The sequence below is a fragment of the Pan troglodytes genome, chromosome 7 (assembly GCF_028858775.2).
Source record: "Pan troglodytes isolate AG18354 chromosome 7, NHGRI_mPanTro3-v2.0_pri, whole genome shotgun sequence".
NCBI lineage: Eukaryota > Metazoa > Chordata > Mammalia > Primates > Hominidae > Pan > Pan troglodytes.
In genome coordinates, this window is record NC_072405.2 from 116,679,762 (window position 1) to 116,704,002 (window position 24,241).

At 36.7% G+C, this 24,241-nt stretch overlaps 1 protein-coding gene across 2 annotated transcripts in view; it reads left to right on the forward strand.

Moving 5' to 3' along the window:
• The first annotated feature begins 4,278 nt into the window (after window positions 1-4,278).
• OXR1 (oxidation resistance 1) overlaps window positions 4,279-24,241 on the forward strand; it is a 303,412-nt gene continuing 283,449 nt past the window's right edge. The window contains exon 1 of one of the 2 annotated variants that reach the window (XM_001158863.6): window positions 4,279-4,401. In XM_001158863.6, the coding sequence (XP_001158863.2) occupies window positions 4,376-4,401 (26 nt within the window). In that variant the 5' untranslated portion in view covers window positions 4,279-4,375. The remainder of the gene's footprint in view (window positions 4,402-24,241) is intronic. The other variant, XM_009455785.4, reaches the window with a different exon arrangement.

The following is a 24,241-nucleotide window of genomic DNA, read 5'->3' on the forward strand; positions in this document are numbered from 1 at the left end:
TAATGCCCTTCTTTGTCTTTTTTGATCTTTGTTGGTTTAAAGTCTGTTTTATAAGAGACTAGGATTGCAACCCCTGCTTATTTCTTTGCTTTCCAAGGCAATTCCATTCAGGACATAGGCATGGGCAAAGACTTCATGACAAAAATGCCAAAAGCAATTGCAACAAAAGCCAAAATTGACAAATGGGGTCTCATTAAGCTAAAGAGCTTCTGCACAGCAAAAGAAACTATCATCAGAGTTCACAGGCAACCTACAGAATAGGAGAAAATTTTTGAAATCTAGCCATCTGACAAAGGTCTGATATCCAAAATTTAAAAGGAACTTAAACATATTTACAAGAAAAAAACAAATAACCCCATCAAAACTGGGCTAAGAATATGAACAGACACACTCAAAAGAAGACATTTACATGGTCAACAAATGTATGAAAAAAAGCTCAATATGACTGATCATCAGAGAAATGCAAATCAAAACCACAATGGGATACCATCTCATGCCAGTCAGAATTGATTATTAAAAATCTAGAAACAATAGATTCTAATGAGGCTGTGGAGAAATAGGAATGCTTTTACACTGTTGGTGAGAATGTAAATTAGTTCAACCATTGTGGAAGACAGTATGGCAATTCCTCAAGGATCTAGAACCAGAAATAACATTTGTTCCAGCAATCTCATTACTGGGTATATACCCAAAGGAATATAAATCATTCTACTATAAAGATTCATGCACACATATGTTTATTGCAGCACTATTTACAATATCAAAGACATGGAACCAACCCAAATGTCCATCAATGATAGACTGGATAAAGAAAATGTGGTACATATACACCATGGAATACTATGCAGCCACAAAAAGGAATGAGATCATGTCCTTTGCAGGGACATGGATGAAGCTGGAAGCCATCATCCTCAGCAAACTAACACAGGAACAGCGAACCAAACACCGCATGTTCTCATTCATAAGTGGGAGTTAAACAATGAGAACACATGGACACAGGGAGGGTAACAACACCCACCAGGGCTTGTTGGGGGTGGGGGGTGAGGGGCAGGAACTTAGAGGACGGATCAATAGGTGCAGCAAACCACCATGGCACACGTATACCTATGTAACAAACCTGCATGTTCTGCACATGTATCCCATTTTTTTAAGAAGATATATTAAAAAGGATAGTATCATCTGAAAAATTTAGTTACAAAATTCTTGTAGAAAATGTATATGTACACACACACATACCCCCCATATATATATATACACCACACAGATATTAGCATTATGATAATTTAATATAAATCACAGTATTTAAGAACAAATATGAATAGTTTAGATATGACCCTGGACAATAGGCATTAGGAATTCAAGGAGAGTTCTTCTAGTGTTTCTAAATCCTTTGTCTAATGATTCTACCAACAGAGCCATTTATTTACAGGGAATTAAATGGAAACTGCTAAAGCACTCCTGATAATCTCCACCTGCTGTCCTATTATTAAAGAGCCTCGTAGTACAGTGAAGTAGACAAACACACTCATCTTACCTATTTTATTTCTAGTATAACCTCACGGACTAGTGATAGTTTGCAGTCATTTAAGAGGCTTTATGTAGCATGAAATACCAAAGAAGAGTGAAATCTGAATCATTCTAAAACAAACCACAATACAGAGGTGAAAAGTACCATGAGTCTTAACAGCTTTATTGTAAGAGTCCATTCAAATATTAGAATTTTCACAGTGCCAGGTGAATCCATCTGCAGGATACTGAAGTATACTGTCTGGTGCCCGCAGTTTGAGAACTGCTCATTATTAACTGGGTCATGATTCAGGAGAGCACCCTAGATGCACCACTTCCAGCTTGTGCTAAAAGACGACTAGCCTCATTACCATGCCTGTCTCCTATGCACCCTCTCACTTACTTACCAAGTCATCATTTTTACCATCATTTCCAACCATGTCCATCATCTGTTGCCTATTTTAGACCTTATTTACTTTTTAAGTATACTCTAGATGTCCACTTAATCAGATTCTATGTGAATATAAATGTTAGGGGCAGAAATGAAAGGACATTCATACTAATTAATTCGCAGCTTAGCACTATTCGTACTGCGAGGCTTTAGAAAGAATTTCTAGGCACGGCAAATCATATCTTCCTACTCCTCTTCAAGTGCAAGAAAAATGCAGCTCCTCCTGGAGAACGTGGCAAAAATGAAATGTTTGTGGAGCCAGGCTATGTCCTTTCTTAAAAACAAGTTGACTTTAATTTTGCCTGGGTTGGACATGCTGATTAACAGAAACAGTAACAAGACCAGGGCCTTACAATGTTTTTCAGACCCTACTATCTGCAGAAGGAAGCAAGAAGAACCCTTTCTTACTAGGCTATCAAATAGAGATTGGCTTTGTGAAAATTTTCTTTTCCAGTCCAGGCAGATGAATGAAAGTGAAAAATATGAGGGTGATGGGAAGTGGTTTGTCTCCCCACCCCTGATACCCTCTAGAAATCTGCAAGGTGGACACTTGTGTTCAAATGTGGTTCATTAACAAATAAACTTGTAGTCTAAGAACATTGCTGTAACTCACTTCTACTTTTCTTTACAAGTTAAGGTGTGGAAATACCCTGGGGCTATCCTGTTTCATTACTTCTCTGAATCCACAGGGAACTTCTCCACTTAGAAATCAAATTTTTGAGGCCAGGTACCATGGCTCACGCCTGTAATCCAAGCACTTTGGGAGGCTGAGGTGAGCAGATCACAAGGTCAGGAGTTCGAGACCAGCCTGACCAACATGGTGAAACCCTTTCTCTACTAAAAATGCAAAAATTAGCCAGGCGTGGTGGTGTGTGCCTATAATCCCAACTTCTCAGGAGGCTGAGGCAAGAGAATTGCTTGAACCTGGGAGGTGGAGGTTGCAGCAAGCTGAGATAGCATCACTGCACTCCAGGCTGGGCAACAGAGCAAGACTCCATCTCAAAAAAAAAAAAAAAACAACAACAAAAAACTAAAAAATCAAATTTTTGGCCAGCCACAGTGACTCATGCCTGCTATTACAGCTCTTTGGAAGGTTGAGGTGGGAGGATTGCTTAAGGCCAGGAGTTCAAGACCAGCCTGGGCAACATAGCAGGACCTCATCTTTACTGAAAAATACAAAAAGTAGCCAGGCATGGTGGTATGTGTCTGTACTCTCAGCTACTCTGGAGGCTGAAACAGGAAGATCACTTGAGAGGCTGAGTCTGCAGTGAGCCAAGATGGTGCCACTGAACTCCAATCTTGGCAACAGAGCAAGGCCTTGTCTCAAAAACCAAACCAAAACAGAAAAAAACAAAGAAAGGAAACTGAATTTTTGTGATGACCTCTGGTGGAAGAAAACTTAGTAAGCTTTTATCCCATCCTCAACATATTCCTTAAAAGACACATAGTTCATTCTTTCTGGTAGTTCTATTTGTTGTAATGCTGTGTAATTTATAGCTGAAGACCATGTTTACAAATTTTGTATATCATCATACATATCTCTTATTTCTAAAATAAACTAAAAGTCAAATGTTACTTTGAGGTCATCTTAAATTTTTGAGGGTATTAATTTGACTTTTGGTAACTGAGGCTAATCTCTATTAGAATGCTTCACAAGAAATCATTAATCTACTTTATCTGATTTTTCTTTTAATATAAAGGGAAAATTGTCTGATGATATAAAAAGATCTGAAAGCAATGTATGAAGGGGAGGGAAGTATGGTAAAGTGCTGAAGAAGTCAGTGTCTGGGTTCTTACAGGACAAAATTCAAATCTCATCTCTGCCACTTACTAATTATGTAACCTTGGGCAAGTTCCTCAACCTTGGTAATTTTCTATTGTTTATTCTGTTCGATGGAAATACGAATAGCACCTCCCTTAGAGTCCACTGTGAGATTAACGAAGTCATGCATTTAAATCACTTACCATAATGTCTAGCACATTGTAAGAACACAATGAATTACAGTGATAGCAATGTCAATATCAATATTCTTGTGCTCTTTGCTTAAAAGTCTGATATGGGCACTATCTCTAAATCGCTTCTGTGTTTTCCTTGTAGCATACAAAGAAAAATACACTTCCAGAAGATCTTTCTCACATACGTATCTGAAGAGTCATCGTATTTAATACCCTCCTTCGTTGTACACAACGAACGGCATATTCTTTGGGTGATAACAGCTTGCTATGTGGGATTTGGGTCTCTTTTTGCCTTAGATGTTGGTCTGATACTAGCCCCACCCCCCAACAGCCGGGCTCCTGGCGGAGGTAGTGGGTGGAGCTAGCGAGACATCTAGTACGGGGCTAACAGGTAACAGAACTCTGATCAGATCCGCCCCGGCTCCCACACAGCTATAAGGTTGCCTGCCTGCCTGCACAGAAATGACGAAGGACAAAAACAGCCCAGGGTAGGTGGGATCTATCAGCCTCCATCTGTTGTTACTTCCTGTGTTATGAAGAAAACGTTTCCTAGTTCCATTATAAAATAGCTCTCTGATTTCTGTGCAAGTGAGAAATCAAATCTTTGTGTTTATGGGACCAAACAGATGGATTTCTGTTGCCATTTGGTTCCTGGCGAAGTGGGACCGTGAGCAAGACAGACTGCCGAAGACATAGGTACTAAAGAAAGGGAAAACCCTTCTGATATGTTTGCTGTGCAGTATTCATTGCATACGATCCCTTTCAAAGTCATAGTTCTTCGTATTTTTAAATGCTGTTTTTCCTAATTTCAGCTCGGCACCACCTATCATTTATGAACACAGTTTTATTGTTTGGTGTAAGCGGTTTTAAATGGCTTAGGGAGATAATCATAATTTGTATTCTCAATTAAAATATATTAAGCACTTATATATTTCAGTATGTTGTATTCAGCTTAAATATATTATTTAAAATAATCTAAAATTACTTGAAAAAAACAAAATCATGCAAAATGTTGTCTGTATTATTCTGTGAATAATAGTTTCAACCACTTAATATTTTAAACTAATAATAGCATAGGTCTAGCAACAAAAAATAATTATTGGAAATTCTTATTTTCAGTTGTTACCGGCATAGACCTCATTACAGGAATAGGCCTCATTGGCCTTGGTAGATGACCAGGTGCTCTTTTAGAAAATCAGTTAAAACAAAAGTGCAGAAATCTACCACCCCCAGAAGCAAACTACCTTTACTCATGAATTCTCATTATTCCTGACTGTAAGAATGCATTTTCTTTTTCGTTATTTCTGTCAGGTATAGATAACATCATTGATGTTGTTAACATCATTTAAATTTCAAGATTATATTATGCTCTTATATAATTAAAGCTATTTTGTTCTCTGGTATAAAGTTTATAGGTGGGCAGGTGAGAAAAACACAATTTTTGAAAGTTGAGTACTTAACCAGATTACTTAATTAGCACCCTCTTCTGCCTGGCTTGACATTTATAGTTGATCATGAATTTGCATCTTGGAAGCCAGAAAACAACAATTATCTGGAAACTTAATTTAAAACATATAAATTTTGCCTGACTTATATTTTAGGGGTTGAAATTGCCTTGTTAAGAATTAACCTCCCTCAGCTGATGTTACCCCTCTGATCACTTTTGACTCTTCGTTTAATTATAAGTAAATAACTTGCAGTGCTTCTTGCCTCCCTTCCATCAATATTTAAACAAGGAAAAGCATTCATAGCTGTGAGCCAAATGCAGCTAGCTACATAGAATATGGTTTAGTCACAGAACCAATAGAATTACCAGAAACCTCAGCCAGTTACTCCTTTAGAAGTAGTCCCAGATACAACACCACTTCTACTCAAAGCCAAAGTTATTGTTGAATGTAGGCTACACACTGTTCTGTATACTTTGCCTGTATTAACGGCATCATCACAACCACTCCTGCAAAGTTTGTATTGTTATAATTCCCATTGTAACTGATAGCATACTGAGGTAAGAAAAGAGTAAGCAAATTATCCAGCTCCACGCAGCTAGTAAATGATGATGGTAGAGTCCACAGAAGCTTGGTAATAGATTTCTTAAAAATTAAAACAAATCCAATCCCAAATTACTTGTTTAAAATTCCTTTTACATTTCCTTCATTAGATATTCAAATTACAAAATATGTACACATTGATACAAATAAAAGAAAAATCTTAATGATGCCACATTAAGAGGATTTCTTTTACTTTTTTGTCTTTTAATTTTTTTTTTGCTGTCCCTTGGAGTCAGTAGGGGCCACATCCCCTTTCTAATCCTACTCTCTGGGCATGGAGAGCACTTTCACATTTTTCTTCATGCTTGCCACATGTATGCTGTCTCACAGGCATGCACACTTTTAAACAAAAATAACAATATAAACATTACTCTGAAACTTGATATTTCATCAAGTCATATATCATAGTGCTTACTCCAGGCCAGTAAAGTTGTAGCTGAGCTTTGCATTGATGCATAATATTTCATGTGATGAATGAACCATAATTTATTCATGCAATGATGGATGTTCAGATAAGAGAATGATCAATTCCTTGAGTGTTTTAAATAGACACCTGACAGAAAGAGTGAAATGAGCTAGGTGCTTTTACCAAAGCTAAGGTCTGATTATGAAGACGTTCCTCATAACGCTGCAATTTCTTAGTGATTAAATGATCAAAATTATGCCTGGCTACCTCCCAAGTACACATTTCTTAAATTACTCCATATCACCTGAAAGAATGTGGTGAATCTTTTCATGTTTGTCCGTGTGGTATTTTCAGTTTAGATTCTTTGTAGCAAAGTGGAAGGAATTGGGTACATTTAATATTAAATTTTTGTTGTTGGAAAGGGAAAAAACACTAAATTATTGCAGTTCTAAATTATGGTTTGAAAAGGAAAAGCAAAAGCAATCAAAATACGAAGCAGGAAAAGAGAGGCAGCTCTGAAATCAACACATTGCCTAGGACATTCTCCCTAAGAGTCTGCTCCTCTTGGCTGATGCAGCAGCAGTGCACTGTACACAACAAACTGCCAGTCCCAAACTCCTTGTAGTGCCAACTAGCATTCCAAGTAAAACAGAGCAGACCTTTTAAAGCCACATAAGTATCTCTTGAGCATAGGAGTATGATTCCTTAAATGCTCTTATATTTTCATTTTACAGAGCTCTGAAAGAGGGTGCTTTTTTTTAAGTTTTAGTTTTAAGGCAAAGCAAAGCTTTGGCACTGATTGATAATTTGCCTGTGCACGTCAGAAAAGTAATTCCTTTCTTAAGAACAAACAGCTTATCTAGTCATTTCCTTAACTTTTCTTGCTTCTAGAACCGAAGCAAATTTGCTAATTTGGTAGTATTCTGTAAAGCAGCAAACTGTGATATTCAGTGAAGTTCTCACTGCAAATTGGGAACCGAGAAAGGATATAACACATCCTTTGCACTCCTATAGAACCTATCAAGGCTAAAGATGTTGAGCCTGACTCTCTTAACAGCTCCAGTGTCTGAAACAAATATTCTAATGTCTAAATGAAATTGTGCTCATTCCCTCAGGGTTTAGTGTAAAACAATATGCTCTTGAGGTGAGGACAAGAAGGCCGTCACCTGAGCATGTGAGTTTTCATGTTGATACTCTGAACATTCCATTCTAGACTACCTGGAATCAAGGGCCACATCTGAGTGTGTGATATTTGCAAACAGTTTGGCTTATTATCATTGCAATTGGAAATCTTACAAGCATATATACTGGCTCTAATATATATTTTATTTATACAGATGAATTATGCCCATTTAGAAACAAAAAAGTTATCTGTAGAATACATTATAGTTTTCATTCTTATACATGGATCAGAATTGAGTTAAGAATGTGTTATTTTAGCTTTGCCATTTTAAGCAATTTTGTATATACATAATCATTCACTTGGAAGCCAGTTCAGTTTCAATTTATATAATGATTGTTTTTAATTTAGAATAACAGGAAATTTTCTTTTTTTCTTTCAAATATTAGTTTTGATGATGTTGAAGTATGCTGGTTGAAAACTATGATTTTGAAATAGCGCAGAGACAGGCATTACGTTGCTTGATATAGTATAAGATTTTGATTGTTTTCTAGAAACATCATCTCTGTTGAGATTAGCAATAGAAGTTTTAAGTATTCTGCATATATTTCCAATTTGGTTCAACATACATTTCTTTAGCTTTTATTTTTTGCATGTCCCTTGACTTTTTTTAAAATAAGAATATTCAAAAATGAATAAAACATGATTCCTGCTCTCCAGAATTTTACAGGTTAGTGGGTGAGACTGAGAGTTACATGCTTAAAAACAAATGTGCGTAACAGCAGGAAGGCTGCTACTGCTCAAACAGTAGGAAGTTAAAAACATGAGAACGTGAGATGATTTGGGGAAAGGGAGCATATTTGACTAAATGTCCACTGTGTGTTCAGTTTGGGGTCCCAGAGGCTAGCCGACATATTGTGTGCAGGACACATGGAACATAGTCTAGCTCCTAACTCCATCTGCATTTGATTTCTGTCTGGTAAGCTCATGTGTAATTACAGACTCAGGACAAAGAAGTGGTTAATTCTTCAATGGTAAATTAAATATGATACAAGATGGAAACCGAACTCCACAAATATCCAGAAGAGAAGCATGATATTAGCTGAAATTTTTATTCCATTGCATTTTCTTAAATCTGTGAAATCCATGTAAGTCTGAACTTAAAGGCAGCACTATCTTTTAATTTAGCCTATAAAAATTTCAGCAAACCAAAATGTTTGTTAAAATAACCATTAACCACATATATATCCAAATATTCATTATATATATATAAAATTTCTTTAAAATATCATGCTCAGAAATAGAGTAAGTTTTAATTAACACGAAAATTGTTTCATATCTTGTTATCTTTACCAAAAAATAAAAATCACCACCAACAACATTCTGTATCTATGGATACCTTTTCTTTCTGTTACATCAAAGTGCATCATGGAATTATTCTGAAAATAGGGCCACCCACTCTATTTGATATTGGACTTTTAAAGAAACAAAAGTTTAACTTGGTCACCAATTTACTGCTCCTGGAATTGTACTTTATGAGAACATTTCAAATTAATTGCATCCTTAAACTAGGGTCACATTTGAAATCTTGTCCTTTGCTTTTTGTTGTTTATTTTGAAACTTGTTGAAAATTCTTCCCAGGATTGTTTCTATGTGGAATCCAATTTACAGTACATTTTAAGGGCCTTTTTAAAAAACATAAAATGAAACGTAGGCAATCCTTTAGTGGATCTGTCCTGTATTAGGACTAAATTGAAATCTTTTAATAGATGTAAGGCCTTTTGGATTATCTTCCCGGAACTTCTCCCACTATTGATAGGCATCTTGTACTAAGCCATAGCCATATATTGAAAATTGCCCCAAATGTGCTCTGCTCTTTCTCACCTCTTTGTTTTTGCACAAGCTTACCTCTGCCCAGGATACCCTTTCTTGCATCGTAGAAGAATGTACAATGACTTCCTTGTACTACTTCCTCAAGTGCCTGGTCAGATATGACTGCCCCTTGGAGATCTTTTCCATCTCCAGTGGTGCTGTGCACTTCGAGCTCACCCAGTTGGTTTTACTGCACATAATCACATTGGTGTCATCACATCACCCATGGATCTCTCTCTCCCTCACCTGGGAAGACTCTTCTTTGTATTCCCTGGGCTTAGCACGGTGCCTTGCCCTAAGTGTTGGGCTAACCAAAGGTAAAGTACATGGACCACTTTGAAAATGAAAAATATGTTTGATGATAGAATAGCTCTCAAATGCTTTAGTATATTTCCATCAATGTGAAGGCAGTGGAAATTGTCTGCTGGATTTCTTTGATCATGAACTATGAGCAGTAGGAATCATGTTGATTAAATTCTCTTTTTTCTTTCTCTGTCTGTGACCATGCCTTAATTCAGGCACTCATTATATCTCACACAAACTATTTCAAGACTTTTCTAACTATTCCTCCTACCACCAGTTCCTTTTCCTGCCTTCTCTCCTATATGCCACTGCTAGAGCTAACTTCCCTCAAAATGTTTCTGATCACATCACTCCTATTCTTAAACTCTCATGGTGGCATCCAATTATAATACATAGTCCAGGCTTTTCAGCCATAATTCAGGACCTGAGCCTGTAAGCACTGTAAGATGTGAGACATTGTCATGTTTTCCTCACTGTTATCCCCCCAGCATATAGCATAGTACTTGGCATAGCCTAGGTGCACAATGCACATGGGCTGAGTAGCCCATTTCATCAAATCTAAGATGGTGGTGATCAGAAAACACACCATTATTTTACATACTGCTAAGAAAAAAACCTGCCAATTAAACTAAGGCACAAAGCATTCTTATTCTTTGAATTTTTATTTTATTCTTATTGAAAAACCATTTTTATACTTCAGGAAAAAAGATTTTATTATATGTCACTCTAATGCATAAATAAAAGGGAAACATAAGAAAAATACATTGGTTAAGGTAATTATTACAACTTTACATTTTAAGTTTGACCTTTATGAATCTCTTTCTACCTGCAAATCATTGAGATTTGTGTTTTTCCACACAGTATTCTCCATTTCATCAGGAGTATTAGAGTTGAAGCATTTCTTAAAAGAGTGATTTTAGGCAAGTGGGTTGCCTGACCTCAGGAGTTTGAGACCAGCCTGGGCAACATGGTGAAATCCTGTCTCTACTAAAATACAAAAAATTAGCCAGGTGTGGTGACATGCACCTGTAGTCCCAGCTACTCGGGAGGCTGAGGCAGGAGAATTGCTTGAAGCTGGGAAGGGGAAGTTGCAGTGAGCCAAGATGGCGCCACTGCACTCCAGCCTGGGAGACAGAGCGAGACTCTGTCTCAAAAAAAAAAAAAAAAGAAAAATTATATATGTATATATATAAAATTTAAAAAGTAATTTTATTTCAAGTTGCTTACACCTACTTTGCAAGTTTTGATGTCCATGTATAGGTAGTGACAACATCAAAACTGCTACCAACCCAACAGCATCTTCATTTCAGAGGTGTTAAAATGTTAAAAAATAATAATAACTAAAGTCCGTCTCAGAATTGACGATATTAATTATCTTATTCGTGGAATCAATATATGGCATTTTTAGTCTGTCCCCAACATACTCTTCCAGTTTCTTCTTCCTGCTACTCAATCCCTCACACTTTTACTCCAGACTATGAGATTTTGTGAACTGGGGCAGATGCTTTTTTGACTCTGTGTTGTTGCATTCATTCCAATGTAATTGCCATCTTCAAGCCTTTCTTACTTCCCCAGATGGACGGGGTCTCTTCCGCCTTGCCACCCTCTGAGTATTTTGTGTATACTTATTTGAATACTTCTGACAATTTTTAGTATGCATGTTGAAAGATAAGAACTAACACTATAGTACTTTTGTCTGTACCCTTGCTGCTTGCACACAGCTATTATTTGATAAAACTTGATTAAATATAGTTTGATATATTTCCTTCCTTTTATTTGCTTATGGAGTGATTTAGAGTTCCAGAGTTGTCCAGGGAGGACTTCTGTTACTATTGCTTTTATATGACTTGGTGCCCTTGGTCAAGCATCATTTAACAAAGGATTTGTTATTTTGAGTTAGTCAGAATATTAAAGTTTTGTGTTGGCCAAGGCCCATGTCTTACAAAATAAACAAATAAAAAGCTCACTAACCCAATATTTTTTTGCATTTCATCAGGATTGAACAATCTATTTGATAAATGACAATTTATATCTTCACAATTTTTACATTAAAATCATCCCAGAGACCGGAACCTAAATAAGACAACTAAAAGCAATTATAGAACTTTCAGGAGCAAGTGTAAAGTCTCAGTTGAAATACTGTCTATTGATTAAAAACATTAGCCAAGGTCAAATGCATGTCCTTTAAAACTGTCTTCTCATTTCATTACTGAGTGTTAAAATTAACAGTCTGTGTCTGAATTCCTGATGTTAGTCATGAGTCATTCTATTTATAGATGTTAATGTAATTCTCAAAGAGTTGCCAACAAAGGAACAGGTGATGACCCCCTAGAGCAGTGTTACTGAAAATATTGTCGGTCCAATCAGTCACCTGGGATACTGGGCAGAAATGCAGCTACCTGGGGTCAGACTCATACCTTTGGACTCTTTTGACTCCCAGGATTCTGAGTAATTCTTAAAGAAAAGGAAGTTTGAAAGTTTGTATTTTTAGATCATGATCCATTGAATCTGATACCGCGAAAGATATATTTAGTGTTTTCCCAATAGACCTAGATTAATACCCAAATTCCAATAGAGCTCTTGCTTCTGGACTGTACAATTCAATGCTGTTTAGTCACATAATTCAAAAACTTTAAAAAATATTTTCTATAACATTTTTATAACTAGTTTTTCACTATTAAATTCTGTAAACTTAATGACATTTCACTTCAATCTATACAGGAAGTTAATAACTTTTCCTTTGAATAGATAGAAGAAAGAAATAAAAAGAGATCATTTTGTATTGTATGCTTTCCAGCGGAAAAGATCTATGATATAGAATTAAATAAAAAACTTTTTAAAACAATTCTGAGTCACTGCAAGCACTCAGAGAGATGTGAGTCATCATAGGTCACCCAGAGGATGAAGATATAGCTGGGAATAGAACGAAGATACTGTCTTTCTGTCCCTTACCCACTTGCCTGCTTCCTCCAACAATTCAAATTCATTCATTGAGTCATATGACCGTCTCATAGTGTTGTTGTTTCCTGAATAGCTTTTTATTAAGGATTTTCTGGGCTTCTAGTATACTCAGCAGAAGCAGAATTAACATTATTTATCTTAAAAAAGCATTGGATTATTTATGAAATAAAAACAAAACTTGAAAAAATGATCAAATAATGGATTTTGATAAATCTAGCACCATTGCCTTGTTTTATTTTTATTGATAAAATAAGTATGTTGAAAATTATTTAATGCCATCAATGTAATTTGAAGAAGAAACAAATGGAATCTATCTTGATGAACAACTATTGTGGGTTTTATTTCTCCACACCATGATTTCACCTACATGTTTTCTTTGCAGCTTGCATAATCTATAGAATATCCATCCATGATAACATAACAATACATTGGCAGCTATTTGATTACCTTTTGAGCCTTGTTAATCCCTCTGCCCAGCTGTTCTTTGAACTGGTCATGAAATTAAACATTAAGTCCCACGTCAACCAAAGGAATGATAGATGAATGGAGACTCAGGAATCCAGGAGACCAAATAAAGAAACATGTGTGCATGTGTTTGTGTGTGTTGTATGTGTTTGTGTTCTTCCTGAAAATTCCAGTTGCATTTATTATATGCATTGTACATAATAACACATCATCAAATTGACCTTTAATTAAATGGCTAAGCCATCTGAGTGGCATTATTGTTTAGACAGTTCTCATCAAAATTTTTAGTAGTTCTCCATTTCTTAAGCTAGAATTTATTAGTTGAATGCCTACTTATTTATTAAAGACATTTGATAAATACCTCCAATGTGCCAGTCAGTGTGCCAATCACTGTGCTAGGTACTGGGATTCACTGGTGTGCACAATAATTACTTTGGATTAGGTCACCTTTTATTAAAAGATTAATGCTGTTGTCCCAGAAGTGGGTTAGTTAGTTGTCTTGGGATAGGTTTCTGATAAAAAGATGATTTTGGTCCCTTTCCCTGCCCTCTCTAATGTTTTCTTTACATTCTACCTTCTGTCATGGGATGATGCAGCAGGAAGGCCCTCACAAGATGCTGGCACCTTGATATTGGACTTTCTAGTCTCCAGAACTTTGAGAAATAAATGTATTTCCTCTTTAAATTACCCAGACTGTGTTATTCTCTTATAGCAGCAAAAGCCAGACTAAGACAGAAAATTGGTACCAAGAGGTGGGGCTGTGCCATCATAACTACCTGAAAATGTGGAGGCACCTTTGGAACTGTGTAACAAATAGAGGCTGGAAGAATTCGGAGGAGCAGGCTAGAAAAGGCTAGATTACTGTAAATGGAGCATTAAGGACAATTCTGATGAAGGCATAGAAGACAGGAGCTGTAGGGAAACCCAAAATCTTCTTAGGGATTATTTAAGTGGTTGGTCTCAGAATGTTGGTAGAAATATAGACAGTAAATGCCATTCTGATGAGCTCCCAATTAGAAATGTAGAACAAGGTATTGGGAACTGAAGGAAAGGCCATCCTTCTTACAAAATGGCAAAGAAGTTGGCTGAACTGTGTCCATGCCTGAGGACTATATGGAAGACAGAAATGAAGAGCAATAAACTAGGATATCTGGTGGAAGAAAATTTTTAAGTAAAATTTTGACAGAGCTGTGTAGCTGCTTTTAACTAGTTATAGTAAAATGCAAGTGGAGAGAAATGATTTAAAGACTGAGTTTATAGCTAAAAAATAAGAACAGAAAAATTTGGAAAACTCTCAGCCTGGCCGCATAAAGAATAAAAAAGCATGTTCAGGAGAGAATTCTAAGGGTCTGACCAAGCAACTGATCACTAAAGAGATTAATATGGATAGAAGGAAGCCAAGTTCTATTTATCAAGATAATGAGTGAATGACCCCAAAGGCATTTCAAAGATTTTTGAGGCAAGCTAGGAACTTGAGGGCCAGATTTCCAGAGAGGTTCCCTTAAAAGCTCAATATTTGCTGCCCAGGTCTGCCATGGGACTCTGCTCCCTGCATTCTGGTGCAGTGCTCTTTGGCTGCCCCAACTGTGGCTCAGTTGGGCCTAGATGTGGCTCAACCTGCTGCTCTGGAAGGTACAAGCTGTAAACCCTGGTGGGTGTCCACATGGTGCTAATTCTACAGACATGCAGATTACAAGAGCTGTGGAAGTTTGGCTTCCTCCACCAAGATTTCAAGGACTGTTGTGGATAGCCTAGGGGCCCGGGAAGAGATTTCTCACAGGAGTAGAGTTATTGCAGAGAGCCCCCATTAAAGCAATACCTAGTGGAGCCACGAGAGTGGGGCCACTTCCAAGATCTCAGAACCGTAGAGCTACCAGCTTGCAGCATCAGCCTGGGAGAACTGGAGGCATGAGACTCTAACCTAGGAGAGCTGCTGGGTGGACTGAGCCCAGCAGTCCCACAGGGGTGGGACTGCCTGAGGCCTTAGGAGCCCAATGCCTGCGTCAGTATGCCCAGGTTAATTCTGGAACTATCAGGCAATGTTGTTTTCCCTATTAGGTTTTGGACTTGGGACCAGTTAGCCCTTTCTTCTTGCTTAGTCCTCCCTTTTAAAATGAGAATGTATACCCAATACCTGTCCTACCATTGTTTTTTGGAAGCATGTAATTTGCGGACTTCATAGGCTCATTGCTAGAGAGAAATTTATCTAAGGATGAATTATGCCTTGAGTCTCAGCCATATCTGATTTAGATGAGACTCTGGACTTTGGACTTTTGAGTTGATGCTGGAATGAGTTAAGACTTTTGGGACTGCTGGGATGGAATGAATGTATTTTGCACTGTTAGAAGGACATAAATTTGGTGAGCCTGGAGTAGAATTCTGTGGTGTGAACATAGCCCCCAAAGTTCATGTGTTGGAAACTTAATCCCCAGTGCAACAGTGTTGGGAGATAGGGCCTAGTAAGAGGTGGTTATATCACCTCTTATTAAAGAATTAATGCTGTTATTGGGGAGTGGGCTAGTTATTGCGTTATTGGGTGCCTGATGAAAGGGTAAGTTTGGCCCCCTTCCCTGCCCTCTCTTATGTTTTCTTCCCCTTCTGCCTTCTGCCATGGTATGACACAGCAAGAAGGCCCTCATAAGATGCTGGCACTGTGATTATTGGACTTCCCAGCCTCCAGAACTGTGAGGAATAAATTTTTTTTTTATTAAATATCCAGTCTGTATTTTTCCATTATAGCAATACAAAGCAGACTAAGACAAGCGCATTACCTATACATAAAGCCAGCATACTCTTATCTGAAAAAAAAAATAATTACTTCCTTCTAACTATCTAGCTTCTAGCACAGGTTAGGAAAAATCTTCTTTATTCCTGTCCCCATCTACAATAAGCTAACCATTATCTGTTCTATGCAGGAGCTCTTCATTAGAAGGAAGGCAGTCCTAAATCTTGAAAAGCCCAGGACATAGCATATCTGTTGTTCCTTTTGTTTAATATGTCCATCATGATATAGCCTCATTTATAAATTTCTTGTGTTTCCTATTGCATCAGCTGCTACACTGTGTACTTATTCACTAATTTCGTAAAAGACACTCCTTATACTAAAGGCTGTCAGAAAGATGATACATGGTTAACTCTCATTTTTCATCAGGTGCCACAAGCCAGCACATGCTACAATCAAGGGAAGATGGAGCATCCATACGTTTCTCTTCCTCTGGCTATAGAGTTGACTGTTGACTGTCAACTCCTCACAGTCACTTATTCATTAATTCATTTACTTGTTTTAAAATAAAATGTTTTTTGAGTGCCTGCTTTGTGGAAGCACTGTGCTAGGTACAAGAGATGCAATAGTTGACAAGGCAGAGATGGTCCTAGCCTTAGGAATTTCAGTTTGTCACTTGCTACTCACGTTAAATTTACTTTTAACACCATTGCTCTCAATCACTGACTTCTAAGTTGACAGTTACCCAAAGAATAGATCACTGAGAATCTCTTTACACCTAGAAATATCTGTAAAGACTTACATTACACCATCGGAGTCTGCCCTATCCTTTAAAAGCTGCCATTGTCAGTTTCCATGCACAGGATTAAGTGCCTTCATCTTTTTATGTATGAGAAACATGACTTGCAATCTTATATTCTGCTTCCAATTATCTGAGAACTGCACAGAAGACAATGAGGTGGATTCTAATGAGACACAAAGACCTGTGTTCTACTTCCTACTATTCCATTGCTTGGTACTTTGAAAGTATTTGCACCAAGTAAAGTGATGCCTTGGTTTCAGAAGCAGCTCTAATGGTGGCTAGGGGCTTAAAAGTCTCTAAAAGTGGCTGTGCCTCATGCCTGGGCAAAACCAGGTTCACTGCTGGTGAAACAATTTGTAGAATATTGCCATTTTATAAAAGTAAGTTAATAAGCATTCATCTGATGGTATGTTTCGGCATGTTCTCCTTAACATGTCTCGTTAAGGAAAAGACTTTCTGTAAGGCAAAATCGTTCCCTGTACTGAGAATGTACTAGCCATGTACACTGGTCTAAGACAGATGACTGATGGATGAGCCAAAATCATAGACTAATATGAAAAGGATGTTTTACAGCTATTTATATACATATGTAATTACATATAATTGGATGATATATTTCTATATTAGAAGTTATATATAAAGTGCAAGTAAGTTAATGGGCACATGTATATTAAATTAAAATCTATATTAGTTATATATTTTATATTTATATATTTAAGACATGAAGAGCTGAACAAGCAGATGTTTAGCCTGAAGGAAAGAACACTAGGGGGACATAATAGCAAAGCACGTGTATTTGTGAATCTGTTTATTCAAGAGCGGTTAGATTTGTCCTGTATGGCCTCAAAAGCAAATTAGGGCTAGTGGTTTGAGATTACGGGAATGGATTTTAGCTCACTATGAAGAAAAATTTTCTCAAATTCAGATCTGGCTAGAGTAAGAGTAGTCTCCCCTGGGAGATGGTGAGTTCTCTTTCCTTAGATGTACTTAAATATAAAAGAATTCTAGAGAGGAATTCACCAGGTTCAGTGGCTCATGCCTATAATCCCAGCACTTTAGGAGGCTGAGGTAGGTGGATCACTTGAGGTCAGGAGTTCGAGACCAGCCTGGCCAACATGGTGAAACCCCATCTCTACAAAAATACAAAAATTAGCCAGGCATGGTGGCGTGTACCTGTAATCCCAGCTACTCAGGAGGCAGGAGAATCACTTGAACCCAGGAGGTGAAGGTTACAGTGAGCAGAGATCACGCCACTGCATTCCAGCCTGGGCAATAGAGTGAGACTGTCTCAAAAATAAAAATAAATAAATAAAGGAATTTTGGAGAGGAATCAAGCATTGGGAATGCAGTTTAAATACATGGCCTTTAAAACTATTTTAAGCCTGGAAATACAGGATTCCTGTTGATTCTCAGTTTCTTTATTTGTAAATTGACAATAATATTACCTGTCTTGTCACCTGCAGATTGTTGTGCAGATCGGAACAGATAATATGCGCAGTGTCACAAAAATATAAGGAATGAGTGTTTCTATTGCACCAAAGGAAATTACTCATTAATGAGTGTGAATCAGATGTGACTAATACCACAGGTTATTCATTATTATCTATAAGAAACATTCAAATTAAAACACCTAAAGATACAACATGAACTTGCATTTTTGAAACTATGTTTAGAGAAAAGGACCCTGACTCACTTTAAAGGGACTTGGATTACTAGTGAATTTATTTCCATTTTGTATTTATTTTAGTCATTTGTATTAATGTCTTCTTTTTCTAATATGTTTAAGATGATGGGTGACCTTACAGACTGGTTTTTGTTGGTTTATTGGTCTGTTGGTCTGTTTTGTATGTCTTACATTAAAGAAATTATGGAAAAGGATAATAATCTGTCCCAGAAAATCCTACCTCTGCAAATAATTTAGCAGAATTAAAACCATTTAGAGAACTTAAGTTAGATTTCCCAGATTTATGTATTCACATTCCTATAATAGTTTTTATTAAACTTTAAAAGTTACAAGGTTTACCTGATTGTTATGCTTCAGGCAGCGCACAGATGTATAAATGAGATATTATGTTGTTCCTCTTAATTGCTCTTTCTGCATTGAATATGTTAGTTTGTTTTTTCACCTCTGTTTAAATCATTACCCATTCATATACTCTTCAATTCCTGGGTGAACTTTGGGAAAACACTTTGCTTCTCTGAATGAATAGCAAATGCAACACAAGACCTTGGATAAGCTATTTAAAAGTCAAATAAGAGCCTCTGAAGAATGAATCAGTCAGCAGAAACATTATCATGGTGAAAACATTTCCTAGTTTTCTCAGCATCATTATTTTGTTTTCCTAAAACTAATTAATATATTCAAAAGTCAACAAAATTTTACCTATTGATAATGTGCAATAAACAGAAACATTTGCCAGAAAGCACTGCATCAGGAGCTAGAAGACCTGGTTCTGATAGTTGCTAATTTTGTGACCTTGGGAGATGCATTCACTTCCTTGAACCACATTTTTTCTCATGTGTTCAAGAGAACAAATAATGATCAACCTACCATATCTTGAGGAAGGATCAGTGGGGACAATATAGATAAGTACGCTTAAATTATTTCTGTAGTTCAGTAATAGTAAGTGAAACCACCTACATTCTTTCCAATAATAACAATACCTAACATTTTTATAATTCTTTATCTATTACACCTCATTGTTTATTATTTCCATTTTATAGGTGAGAGATCTGAGGTTCAGAGGGTTTAAAATGGTCTATCAATACCAGTAAATGGTTGACCCATAAGTCACCTCCACTCTTTTGAGTGAATACCTGTTTCCCTAAGCCCATATTTCATATACTTTGGAGAAACAGAACAGCAAGCCAAGGAGAACACAGAAAAAATTATGGGGAGAGAGGCTGGTTGTCAGCCTTAATAAAGCTCGATGCTCTCCTTACTTAAATGACTGTTTCATGTGACCTTCAACTACAATAGTATTCTAAGTGGAGTTAGGAAGAGATTTAATGGGAGGGCGGTTTATTGAATCCATTTTCAATGTAATGCATAAACATTTAGTTTTTCTCTGTTTAGTCAGGTATCAATCAAAGGCAGTATTTCTCAACATGTTAATAATTGTGCACGCCTCTCAAATAAGAAGAGTTCTTAGACGTGTTTTTCATAATCTCCCCTTAATAAAATGTTAATAACACAAATATACTTCATGTCTGTTTATGTTCTTTGGCCCTTTGGAGTTCCAGAATCATTATGCTAAGATTTTTTCACCCCAAGACCTAATTTTGTATGATGAGAATACATGATGGAAGGCTGAGCAATGTATCTCTGCTTAGAGAAGTGGCATAGATGTTGGGAGCACAGCGAGGCTGTATCAGTCTGTCTTGATTCAAATCCTAGTTTAGCCACTTACCTGCTGTGTAGCCTTGCTAAATTACATATCTGATCTTTGTCTAAACGAGCCTATCCGTGAAGTAGGGATTGTAAGAGCAGCAGCATCATATTGTTACTCATATAAAATGCTTAGGACAACACTGGCATTTAGGAAGAGCTCAATAAATGCTTTTTTGCTATATTATGGAATCCTGATTTAGAAATAGGAAAACCTGAGCTCTAAGCCTGACTTATCTGTGTAGCACAGAGTCAATTATTGCTCAGAGCCTCAGTTTCTTCATAGATACATAACTGATTTCACTCAAAGCTACAGATCGTTCCAATTGCAGAATGTAGTTATAGGGTCTCATCTATTTATCTCTACAGTTAAGTGAACTTACCTATTTTTTTCTGTTATTTATTAATTTTATTTTAGCCTATGAATTTCTAAAAATCTCTGATTATGTTCTCATAGTTTTGTCTTATTGTAGCCTAGTGACCTGAACCCAGAATCTTCATAGAAATGTACTGTATTCCACAAATATTTCCTTTGGAATAATAATAGCAGTTAATGCTTTAAAAACATTTTCAAGCCCAATATTGCACTAATCCTCAAAACATCTTGTGATGGAGATATTTTTATTCTTACTTTGTGATGAGAAAACTGATACCATAGTTAATGGAGTGAAGTCAAGCTATGAGGAAGGAAATCCAAGTTGTCTATTCCTAGACCGAAAATATTAATTAATTAGATATGTGCATCTGTGAGAAGAGGCTTATTGCCCCCGTGACAATTTTTTGGCATTAAAAAATGCAAAAATTGAAACAAAGACATAAAGAAGAAACTATTCATTTCCTGACTTCTATTATGGTATTTTTTTTTCTCTTCCTCCTTGAGTGCAGGAGCTTTCGACATGACAAATGTCAGCCTATCGCAGCTATCCTTAGGAGATATCCCCAGGTTGCTTGGCACTAGTGCAGTAGAAGTAGCAGTGAGACAGACTCTTGGCAGTCAGTCCATCTGCCTTTTCTGTTATTGACTTCATAGTTGTTGAGTGGCAGGTCTTACTTATCCTGTAGCTGGAAGAAATATTTTTTTAAAAACGTTCATTTATTTGATGAGTATTTATTGAGCACGAAGCATATCTCGGGCTTCATTACACAATAACCATGGACTGTCATCTCTTATCTGTTCCTTGTTCTGTATCACTGAGGATGGGCCTCTTCTCTGCTATCACTACATTTATACTCATTCATTCATTCAATGAGCATTTATTGAGTAGTTACTATATGCTAGGTACTAGGGATAAAGTAGTAAGGAAAACAGTTTGATCAAAGTTCCTGCCCTCATTCCAGGAGGAAAGGGGAGATAAGCAAGGTACCTTAATATATAGAGTATGTTAAATAATTTTCAGTATTAAGGAGAAAAATAAAAAATGGAAGGGGGATGTAAAATGTTGGGTGGGGTGACATTTTAAATGATTGGCCATGGAAAGCCTCAATGTGAAGGTGATTTGGGATCGATACTGGAAGGAAGTGAGGGAGTTAGCTGTGGATGTCTGCGAGATGAGCATTCCCAGTGGAATGAAAGTAGGTACAAAGGCCTGAAGTGGGGGCATGCCTGATGTGCTTGAAGGACAATGTGATTAAAGTGGTGTTATCAAGGTGGCAGGAGGGGTGGAGGAGTAATAGGAGTTGAGTTCAGAGAGGCAATAAGAGGTCAAACCATGTACAGCCTTGTAGTTCATTGCAGAGACTTTCTCTTTAACACTGATTGATATGGGAAGCCACTAGAGGTACTGAACAGAAGAGTGATGTGATCAGATTTACATGTTAACATGATCATTTTAGATGCAGTTTTAAGAGTAGACTAAGGCAAAGCAGAGAGACCAGGTAAGAGATGCTGTTGACTTGGGCTAGAGTAATGGTAGTGGGAGGATGAGAAGTAGTCAAATTATTGATAAATTTTGAAAGTATACCCTGCAAGATTTGATGAGGGACCAGTTGTGGAGTGTAAGAAAAAGAGAAAGAACAGGAATGATACCAGGGTTTTTGTTTTCAGTAACTAGAAGACTAGAACTGTCATTAGCAATATGAGAAACATCATGACCTGTCAACATCCTTTCTCTTATATTACTAGATTTAGAGTGGATAACTTCACCAATTTGAACATAATGGCAGGATACTATTATAGTACTTTATCCAAGAGAGAATTCTGAGATTGGTTTCTATTCTTGAGTATTCCATGAACAAGCCGTATGATGTATGATTCAACCACTTACTGTAAGTCTCAAATTTATTCATTTGCAAATGAGACTGACTCAGACATTATCTTCTCTAAGAAGCCTTCTCTAATATCATTGTCCAAAGAGTATTCATCAATGTCTCTACTGACCTACTTCTATACCTTGTATAAACTTCTAATAGTCCACATATTTTGTGCTTGATATATCTGTTTTCCTTACTATACCATTTGGTCCTCAATTGAGTCTTATAAGTTTTTGCATCCTGTGTACAGCAACACATGATAGACACTTAAAATCTTACTTTAGATGATTTCTGAATTTAATGAAAAGATGAACATTTGTCATTGTTTCATGAAATTCAGAGTTCATAGTATAATTTTAGAAAATATTGTAGAAGTGGAAGGAAATATTGATATTATTGTTTTGAAATATGGATTATACCACCCAGAGTCACTTTTTTTGTGGGGAGAGTGTGGCAGACAAGAGGGACTTCTTTTTCAATGCCAATTCTTTTATCCCTAATAGTTTACATTAAACTAGTGTAGTTTGATCATGCTCGTGATTATTCTTCAGAAGTTAAACCTTTAACTTAGAAATCACATGGTTATCTTTGGATTTTTTTGCTCTCAATTCAAGAATTTACATCTTATAAACTTAATTTATAAGAATGTAATGTATTTCCAATCCAGTTTACATTTATTGACTTCCCCCCCCCAGAGGAAATACATTTTTATAATAAGTATAAATGTAGAAATAGAATAATGATGAAAGGCTCAAGGCCTGCCACTAAGAAAATCTACAGTTTGCATCATGTAATTTAGTTATACTGGAAAACACATACCACAGTGTTGCGTCATGGAAGAGCCTCAACAGATGTCATTTTTCTGTATACAGACAATATCCTCATAATGGATATTGAATACATGTAAATATAAGCAAAATACAACCCTGATTAAGCATATTAAAATATAACTTATACTATTGATGGCTAATAGATATTTTTATTTGATATTGTACAGCTGGTAAATGATGATACTTATTGATTACTTACAAGATACCTGATATAGTACTTGGTATTTCATATTTGCATCTTTATTCCACAACACTATAAACTAAGGAGTATCCTTTCCAATTTTCAGTTAAAGACAGTTGCTGCTAGTGATAATTTCAAGTTTTTAGCCCAAGTCTGTTCCCAAAGCCTGACATTTTTTTCACTTCCAAACTACCTTCCAGAGTATTTCATCCGCTGTTGAGAGATGAGATGACCAAGACGTCTCAAGGTCAGGTCACCAGCTGAAATCCACTTTTCACTTACTTCCTTCATTCTGTCTAGTTTAGCAAACAACAAGCAATTATTATCATGTTCATGAAGAGTGGGCTTTTTTGTACTAATATTTTCAGGGCTAGTCTTGGTGATGGAAGCTGTATTCTGTGACTATATTGACTGAACTTGAATACTTGCTAACAAATATAGTAGTGGGATTCATCGGGTCTCAAAGTTGCTTTTACCCTATTTGCAAGTTAGCCTGTCACTGCTTCATGGATGACCACAAAGAGCTTTATTCCTGGCGGCTTGATAGGCAGCATGACCCTCAGCCTAAGTCCTTGCTTCTGGCCTCCATATCTCACCGGGATGATCCTGATGGAAGCTATACTTACAAAAGAATATTGAGCTTTAGAAATCCACTCATTTTATTGTAAGCAGTAAGCAAACCTGCTCTTTGTCTGGAAGGGTGACATTATCTCATTAATCAAGATTGTTCCTGGCAAATACACTCTGAGAAGTGGCCAGGGAAAGAAAAGCCAAAGCCTTACTTACATGCTTTGCACTCCTAATGAGATGAGTAGGAGCACAAGACATCCATGGAGGATATCTCTCCCCACTGGATTCTTGTATTTCTGAACTTCAAGAATCTAATCTTTCTTAGAGACAATGTTGACAAATTAGTAAAACCATAATTTCAAGTATCCAAATTGTACCAATGGAAAATAGTAACGTTTTGCTAATTATTT